The sequence below is a fragment of the Monodon monoceros genome, unplaced genomic scaffold, assembly GCF_005190385.1.
Source record: "Monodon monoceros isolate NGI ecotype Baffin Bay Population unplaced genomic scaffold, NGI_Narwhal_1 Super_Scaffold_21, whole genome shotgun sequence".
Taxonomy (NCBI): Eukaryota; Metazoa; Chordata; class Mammalia; order Artiodactyla; family Monodontidae; genus Monodon; species Monodon monoceros.
The window spans coordinates 171,123,679-171,132,439 of NW_021703778.1; the positions used below are offsets into that span (position 1 = coordinate 171,123,679).

An 8,761-nucleotide genomic window follows, 5' to 3' on the forward strand; every position below is an offset into this window, starting at 1 on the left:
GGGCCTGGGGGAAGGGGTGCGAGGCTGTGGCTCGGAACCCCAGCTCCCCCTTCACTGGCCTGGGGCCCCGCGGTTAGCGTAGGTACCTCAGTGTTCCCGTCAGCCAAGTGGGATCATAGCAGACACACGCTGTGCTTGGAATAGCGCCCAGCTCGCGGCAGACGCACAGAGAGTGGCCGCCAAATGCTGAGGACAGTCAGGGCCTTCCGTGTGCCTTAGCTCACTCGCGCCGTCACAGCCACCTCCGAAGTGATCTCATCCCCACGTCCCACTCACGGAAACAAAGTCAGAAACCCGTCCTGCTCACAGCAGAGCCTGACTTGGCCCAGATCCCCGAAGAAAGTGGAGTCCCAGGACGCCCCGTGGGGAACAGGAGCGGAGCCAAGGGGACCCCACTGACACGTGGGCGTACCGGGCCTCCCGCAGGGCCGCCCATGGGGTTGCAGAGTGAGGTGCGAGCTGTGGGACCGATTGGGGTTGTGTTGTTTGGGAGGAGAGCAGAGAGGCTGTGCGTAAAAGGGTGTGATCGGTGATGGGGTTTAGGCGAGTCTGGAAAATGCCGAGAAGATGACCAGGAGCGAGGGGGCAGATAGAGGAGGGCAAGTCTGTGCGCAGAGGTTGGGGGCTGGAGGTGGAGGTTTCCGCGGGAAGCTTTCCGTGACACGGGGAGTCAGCAGGCTGGAGGCTCCAGGGCGGGGCGTTGCCCAGCAAGGGGCTGGGACAGTCTGGAGTGAGGCGACGCCCGGGGCCCAGGCGCTGCAGGTGTAGGCCGGGCAGGGACCACTTCCCTGCACGTGGGCTCCCTTCAGGAGGGGCCGCGGGGGGTGGCCTGGGCCAGGAGCCCTGGAGCCGAGCCCTGAGCGCTGACCTGACGGAGAGTGACTCCGCGCTTTGCGTTGCAGTGCGCAGTGTGTAGTCAGGCGAGCGCCATGAGCCTTCCGGTGGCAGTGGAGACAGATGGGCCTTTACTGGAAGACGCGTAGATGCTGAGAAAGACAGTGAATGAAGAGGCTCGCCAGGCAAAAGTGTGCAGAGCTAAGCTGGGGGCGCTCCTAAGAGACGTGCCTGTGATTTTAGTGACGTGATAGCAGTGCCTCCTGTGTATAAGCTAAAGTGAAAAATTCCATGGTGGTAATCTTACAGGAAACCTTTCATCCATATATCTTAGATCAAATTAGTAGAAACAGTTTTTAAGGATTAAGTATGTGCCTGAAATGTCTTTCTTCATTTACTTTAACAGTAATAATCCCAATTCTTCACTGCAGTCAAATGTTAACGAGAGCAAAGACTCAAAGGTTTGCGGTGATGTCTTCCCCCCCCGCGCCCTCTGCCCCCCTGCGACTTCTGCTCTGGCCCAGAGGCGCCCCTCTTACTTCTCCACAGTTACTGCCGGCCCCCGGGCCCCAGGACATCAGGCAGAGCCCTCATCCTCTCAACAGCAGGGTCACGCTGCCTCGCAGGCCTGTGCCAGGGTCAGGGCTCTGTCAGGACCCCCATGCAATACCCACACTCAAGTGGTTTTGTTTCCACTTTGTGGAGATGCATATTTAGATCACCACCGATCCAAAGAAAGGCCCCTATCACTAAATGGGGAACCTTTGCGATTTAGGCTTTAAAGAGGGTAGTGGGTGGAGTTCCCACGTGTAAGGAGCCTCGCAGTTGCTGTAGGTCTCTGATTGTACCTCCTGTTCTCAATCCTTGCAGTTGATAAAGTGCTAACTGGATTTGGGGATATGGCCCTTTCTGACTCTGAAACTTTAATCCCCTTTGAGCTAAGAATTCCTAAAGACATCCAGCACTACAATGCTGAAAAGTAACAAGTTAGGCTAAAATTATACTGAACGCAGATCGTTTCTAGATGATAGTGTCATTCTGAGCTCAGACAGAGAGGGTTTTTTTTTAACCTACTTGTTTTTAACTCAAGTAAATTGTATTCCCCACCTGATCAGACAGGATCAGGCATCACCAAGAGCACGGGCTCTAGACCATGCAGACTGCACTGCCCAACACGGCGGCCCTGAGGCACACGTGACATGTGGCCGTCGGCTCTGAGCTGTGCTGCAGCCCAAAGCACACCCGGGAGCTCCCAGGCTTAGCGTGAGGAAAGGACCTAGAAACATCCCCTCCGTAATTTTCTGTTGCTGACAACATGGTGAAATGGTAGTATTTTGGATCTACTGGGTTAAATTTTTAAAATATTATTAAAATAAATTTCATCGGTTGCTTTTCACTTTTTCGATGTGGCTACTAGAAAATCTGGAATTCCATACGTGGCCGCATCGTCTTCCGACCAGGCAGCGCCAGGCCAGATGCCCTTCCCTTGGTGCTTCCAGAGTAAAGCACCCGCACTGGCCCGTCCTCGCCCCTCCCTGCCCGGCTAGTTCTTGGCCTTAGGTTAAGATAAAAGCAGGTGGACGCAAACACGAAACATACAGTGCAAGAACAGCAGTAACTCGTTTTTTCACTTCATCCAGTTGGATTCCATAATTTCCTCCCAATATTCTTAGCAGTGAACAGATTGAATAAAAAACGTGAAAATCCTTATCTTTCCCTCTCTCTCTGGGGTGTTAATTTTCCTACTTCTTAATTTTTTTTTTAAACTTGGAAAGGAATTTGAGGGCACCTCTTTGATTACCATTTTGATGTTTTGGCTTCAGGTGGGCTAAAAGACGTGAACACTGGCCTCGTTACTGAAGGCGGTCAGAGGAAATCAAAATCAGGGTCCCTGCTACCAGCAAGCCTGCCCGTGGGTTTGTGACCACATATTAGTCTTTAGGTCACTCGGGCCGTACAACGTAGAAAAGGAAACTGATGTCTAACAAGCCCGTCTTTACACATTAAATATTTTTAGGGTTGGAGGATTTTTCTTTTTGGTAGGTACATCCTTGGACTTGATCATTAAAGCTAGGAAAAGAATAAGCTATGCCCAAAATGTAATGAACGTATTACATAATTACATAATCTATGGACCTGTGGTTTCTGATTTAGGGCCTACTCTGTAGGAGATGAAGGAACGCAAATTAAAATAGCATATTCTCATCTTGAGTAAGACTGCCTTTGAAAGTCCGCTCTAGTATCTCCGTGGTGGCCGATCTTCCAGCGGCCCTTGGAGCAGGGCGTGTCTCCCTCCTTCCCTGCAGGAGTTATGAAGGAAGCAGCCTCTGTAGTCATCTCCTCATTAGTTCTGAGACACCACGTGTAGACAAGACGTTGCTTGGAGAGCTCTTTCAGTTTGCTGGTTTGTTTTTATGACTTTTGAAATTAGACCGTATGACTGAGTTTTCTGTGTAATTGACATTCTTACAAAAATCATCCCCCTACCCATAACCTTTAGATTTCTACAGATCACATTCCTGGGTTGGAAGACTCCATGCTATTAAGACGTCAGTTCTCCCGCAAAATTAACGCAATCCAGTCAGAATCCCAACAGGCACTTTTCTTTTTTTGAAAGACATGGACCAGTTAATTCTGAAATTCATATGGAAATGCAAAGGACCTAGAATAGCCGAAATAACTCTGAAAAAAGAATAAAGTTGGAAGACTAACACGACCCAATTTCAAGACTTACTGTAGATTTCTATGGGTCAATTGAATTTCCCCCAAATATCAAAATAATCCCGCATTTCTTTGAAATGATTCGGATGTGGGCTCGGGATGCATGTGAGGTAAATGACAGTGTTGCCGGAGAATCGGCAGAGGAGACCCTAATGCTAATGGAATGTACTTGGTTGGAATTTTGTGGAGGAATTCAATTATCTATTTACCTGTCGGATCCATGATTTGGGTTTCTTTTGAGAAGATTGTGTAACCCTATATAGAACCTCCAAAATAAACTAGTAACGTTCATGTGAATGACATTTATATCAGAGACATTTAAAATGTTTTACAATTCTCATTTTTAACAGTCGGTCGGGAGGAAAGCAGTGTCAACCATGCAGTTAAGGAAGGTGTAGAAAGACGGAAGGTGGGAAGTGAAGGTATTCCTTACTCAGTACGTAGAAGTGTATTTAAGGCTTTTATATTTAGGAAAATCACTTGACAATGTTATGTACATGAAGTATTTTCCCTTTCTTCCCTGTCATTCCAGCTTGTGATGGTGAAGACAAAGAAATCTGGTCCCTCAAGAGATTTTTGATGAGTTCTGTCCTAAATTCAGTAGTAAAACGTGCGCTCTTCTGTGTGACCCACCCCGATGTCGTTTTCCCATTTACCGTATAGATTTAGCCTTTCAGCGTTGCCATTTTGCTGCAGACAGAGGCCGTTTCTCTCCGGCTTGCACCTCCGTAGGGGCGTCTGGGGCAGCGTGTCCGTCTGTCTTGTCTGCCCACCGTCAACAGCATGCTCGGCCTACACATCCCTCCACCAGTGTCACTCGTCTAGAGGGACCGTCTGCATGATGTCCCACTCTCCTGCCTCCCCTTTTTCTGATTTTTTTCCCGCCTTGTCGCTTGTGAAATTGCTCTCTGCTTTACAAACTGGTTTTAAATGGCTATGCAGAGAGGCTCAGATGGGTCCATCACACTCTCTGTCCTTCCAGAAGCTTCCGGGGTCATGTTTGCCTTCTCAACTTGCATTTATTGGTTCCAGGCATTTTCTATCGAAATGTTTCTTCTCTTTGGAATGCCTGTTGCAGCATTTATTAAATATTTCAAGTATCGGAAAGGCCTGATTTTGTTTTGCTTCGCTTTGCTTTGTTTTACAGCTCCACCTGGAGTGGACGTAAAATTCAGGGTAGAATTTCCCTCTGAGTTTCGCATTGGTCGAAGGCAGACACGCTCCACAGATGAGACCGCTCTTACAAGGACTGTGACCGTGACAGGCAGCCCCTCAGGGACGGAGGGGCCTCCACAGTCTCCTGACATGCGGGGTTGTCCTGAAGGCATCTTACATTAGTTCCCAGGAGGAAAAAACCAGAATTCCTGCCTTTGCCATAAATGAACGTTAATATTCAAGTAACGGTTCTAGAAATAATCCTAAAATGATGTCATGGAAAATTCCTTACAAACCTTGATATTATTGAGGTTGTCATATAAATTTGCAAAGAACCCTAAGAAACATTAGCTCTGCAAAAGTGTGCACTTTTCATATATGGCGTCTGCAAGGCCTTGGCTATTTCATATATGGCGTCTGCAAGGCCTTGGCTATTTCATTAACGCAAAGAGAATTACACTTTGCATGTCGTACCACCGATGTTGGCAAGCTGGGTGCTGTGAGGAGTGGTTAGGGATACGTTCTTTCTGTTGTCAAGTGATTGACTTAATACAGATTTTCTTCTGGTAGGTGTTTGACCACCACCACAAACGTAACTTCTTCTCTTTAAATATAATCTCCCCTTTGCTGGAGACACTAAACAGAAAGGAAGACATGGTTCTGGTTAAAGTTCCTCATGCACTGGCAGCTTCCTGGTACATACGTTGTGTCTAGGTGATTTAGGTGGCTTGTTGTTTTGTTTCAAAGATACTGCTATTGATGCAATGGCCCTACTCCAAAACCGAATAACTTGTTTAACTATTATGCGTGGAAATGGACACTTTCGGTGTATAAACGCCCCATATCAGGCCCCCCCCCCGCCTTTCTTTGCAGACACAGATCTCTAAATCCCCATGCAAAAAGGGATTCATGTAGGGTTTTTTTGTTTTGGGGTGTTTGTTTTCGTTTTGTTTTGTTGAGTAAAACCAAAATGTCCTAACCTTAGGGAAAAAATGGAATGGAGATGGGAGTCTTATATCTTACCCTTATTAGGAAATTTTATACAAATAATTAAATACAGTTTTTCTGAATTCTAGAGGGTTTTTCCCCCTACATGACCCATTTAATACCTCTCATTTTAAGTATCTTTTTTCAAATTTGATAGAAGTTTTAGACCTGTTATTTATTGGCTTCGAGTCCAGTTTAAGTATGTTATTCATTCTTTCTTTTTATTTACCTCCAAGGGAAATTTCAACTTCCTGAAATGCTTCTGGAAGGGACATAGCCATAAATTGACTTCGGTAACATTTTGTGAAATAGGAAGATTTTACAATTTATGGGATTTACTAAAACTGGTGAATTTGCAAATAGCGGTACTCGATGCTCTGTACAAAACTACACATTTTATAAGACCACAATGCCAATATTATGCACGCCGTCCTTGGGTTACTTTTAATAAATGAGGCGTTCTTGGTTAATGAGGTTGATAAGAGACATCCTGCCCTTTGTGTGCTCCAAATCCCCAGGGAGGCGCTGAGTGTGGGCACCACTGGCTCAGTGCAGAGCGAGCACACTTCCAGGTCGCTGGGTCTGTAGCCAATGCCGTGCGTTTTTATTCCAGGCACAGAAGGACCTGAAGAAGGACCGGCCCCTGGTGCGCCGCAAGTCCGAGCTGCCCCAGGACCTGCACACCAAGAGTGCCCTGGAGGCCCACGGCCGTGCTGACGAGCTGGTCCCCCAGGACGGGCGCTAGCCCCGACGCCGTGCGCGCGCCAGCCCTGCTCCGGTCTGTAGAAAGTACACGCTCTGTGTGCCATACAAATCAGTTACACTCAAGTCAAAGCTTTCTCCAACCCCGTTCCGTAGGCAATAACGTCCTTCCGCCTCAGCTCGAGACTAGGAGTTCAAACAATGGTGACCACCCAGGGCCACATGCCGCCCATGGGGTCCCCTGCACGGTCCCAAGTAAGCTGGTTTTCCAAAATCAGAGCTAAGGAGAGCACCCTGGTCATCATCTTCACGTTCTCCCCAAATGGGATTTGCGATCATTTAAGATAGGTGGTCCAATGGCAATATCAGTGTTTTTCAAACAAAGGAGCACTTTAAAAAAGTATTACCTACTTTTTAAGACTTTACAACCCTTGAGATTGTTTCCACGTGATTGTTAATGCCAGCAGTTTCTTTCTGGGGTTTTTTGGTTTGTTTTTGTTTTTTAATCTCATTGAAGTGGTTCCTTGCTGTCATCGTTCCAACACCACTCAACTGGGAAAGTGACACGACAGTCCCCGGCCGCTGCCTTTTCCTAAGGTACTGCTTTACTTTGACCAATACCATGCGTACCACATCCTGCTGCTTCTGTGTATCGCTAAAGCCATATTTCCAAGTCTGCGGTCCAGGACCAGGATCCGGGAGTGAGCACGTAGGAGAAATTTGTTTTAAAAAGAGCTTTCTCTTGACTGGAATTGGAATTTTAAAGTGATGTGTTTGTGTTTTACTCTTTGCAGAATGATTTCTCTCTACTTACACGTTGTTGCCCTTGAACAAGGCTCTTCAATTAATAAAATTATATTCTCTGAGAATTCCACATTTTGTAGAAAATTAGGACGAGATCATTTTGAGTGAGGCCAGCTCTCGGGCCTGATGCAGGCCACCGCTGCCTTTGGGCAAAAGTAGCAGGAACAGCGCCGTGGGCAGGCACCCCCCTCCCCGCAGTGTGGCCCTGAGGGCTTCGTGGAGGCGGCAGCAGCGATGGCTTCCAAGGAGTCCCTTTCTGTTGAAAAGAGCGCACGTAATAGATGCCTCATAAGGAAAATACAGCGTCTTGAGTTTTCATCGGTCTTCAATGCTGCTAAATATTTCAGACTTCCTTGCATGTATTCAGCTTTTTGTTTTTGATGGAACAGCACGAGGAGAAAAATCTTTAAACTTAATGCTTTGTTCTTTATTTCTCTCCGGGTGGCCAGTATTTTGACTTACTTATCCTGCTTGAAAGCTATTTGAGATGCGTACTGCTGCTCTAAACCAGTGATTCCAGTTTCTTCTGTCTCTGGCATAAGATTCTATAACTTGATGTTAAATGTCTTGATGCATCAAAGGTAAAACGTGGCTTCTTTCAGGATCTGTTTTTCAGTTGAGGTCTTGGGAATCCACTCAGACGTTGTGAGAAGCAGACGTGGTTCCCTGTGCAGCTGTGGTACGTGCTGCCCGTTGGTTTCACTTAAATCCTTTGATGATGTTTATTTCCTTGTTTCCTGTAGGAAAATCATTTGGAGGGAGGGGATTTCTGGTGTTCAAAGCAAGTGCTAAATTAGAAGCTGCCCCAGCTGAAAGGGGAGAAACCCTCTTTGTGAGCAGGAAGTATCCATCCACTTCACCATGATGAAATTTATCATTTAAAAAAAAGTTTAGATGCCTTCTCCTTTTGAGGGAAAAAGGGTGCTTTTTATTGTATAAAGCAGCGTCTTACGTATTTTGATAAACCATTGTTTGAACTTCCGTCTTTAGCTGATAGATTCTCAGATATACTTGGTTTGGATGTTCGCAGTTATGTTTGTGACAGAGGTTTCTGGGAAGCCTCTCCTCTTGCCCTAGGGAAAAAGCAGAATACCAGTGTTTGGGTGATGTGGAAAGCTCAACGTATAAGAACATCTTTTTGTCTAGGTTTTACTTCTGCTCTTTATTGAAGACAAACATTCACCAAAAAGGGAGAAAAAAAAAAAAAGTTTTGAGAGAAACTAATTTTCTTTGACAAGAGTATTATTTAATATTTTGGCCTATGAAAGTTTTCCTAGTTAGTACTCAGATTCCCTGTGCTAATTGTTCAACTGACATATTATTACATAGATACACTGTTTATTCTGTACCAAACTGATTTCAGAAGTACTGCATTGAAAATAAACTGGTGACTGTTTTTCTTCAGAAAGTTCTGCGTTTGGCATCTTCACTCTTTCTGAAATGTATCTGTACATCAGAAATGTCACTATTCCGAGTGTCTTTTTAGTGCAGCTTTAGTATGGCTTCCTTTTAATATTGTACATACATTGTACCTTTGTTTTATGGTAATGAGTAATAA

At 46.0% G+C, this 8,761-nt stretch overlaps 1 protein-coding gene across 4 annotated transcripts in view; it reads left to right on the forward strand.

Moving 5' to 3' along the window:
- The window catches only part of PPP2R5C (protein phosphatase 2 regulatory subunit B'gamma), a 133,636-nt gene extending 125,177 nt beyond the window's left edge, over positions 1-8,459 (forward strand). For all 4 annotated transcript variants that reach the window (XM_029239337.1, XM_029239332.1, XM_029239336.1 and 1 more), the window contains one exon: positions 6,311-8,459. In XM_029239337.1, the coding sequence (XP_029095170.1) occupies positions 6,311-6,442 (132 nt within the window). In that variant the 3' untranslated portion in view covers positions 6,443-8,459. The remainder of the gene's footprint in view (positions 1-6,310) is intronic.
- Positions 8,460-8,761: the final 302 nt, after the last annotated feature.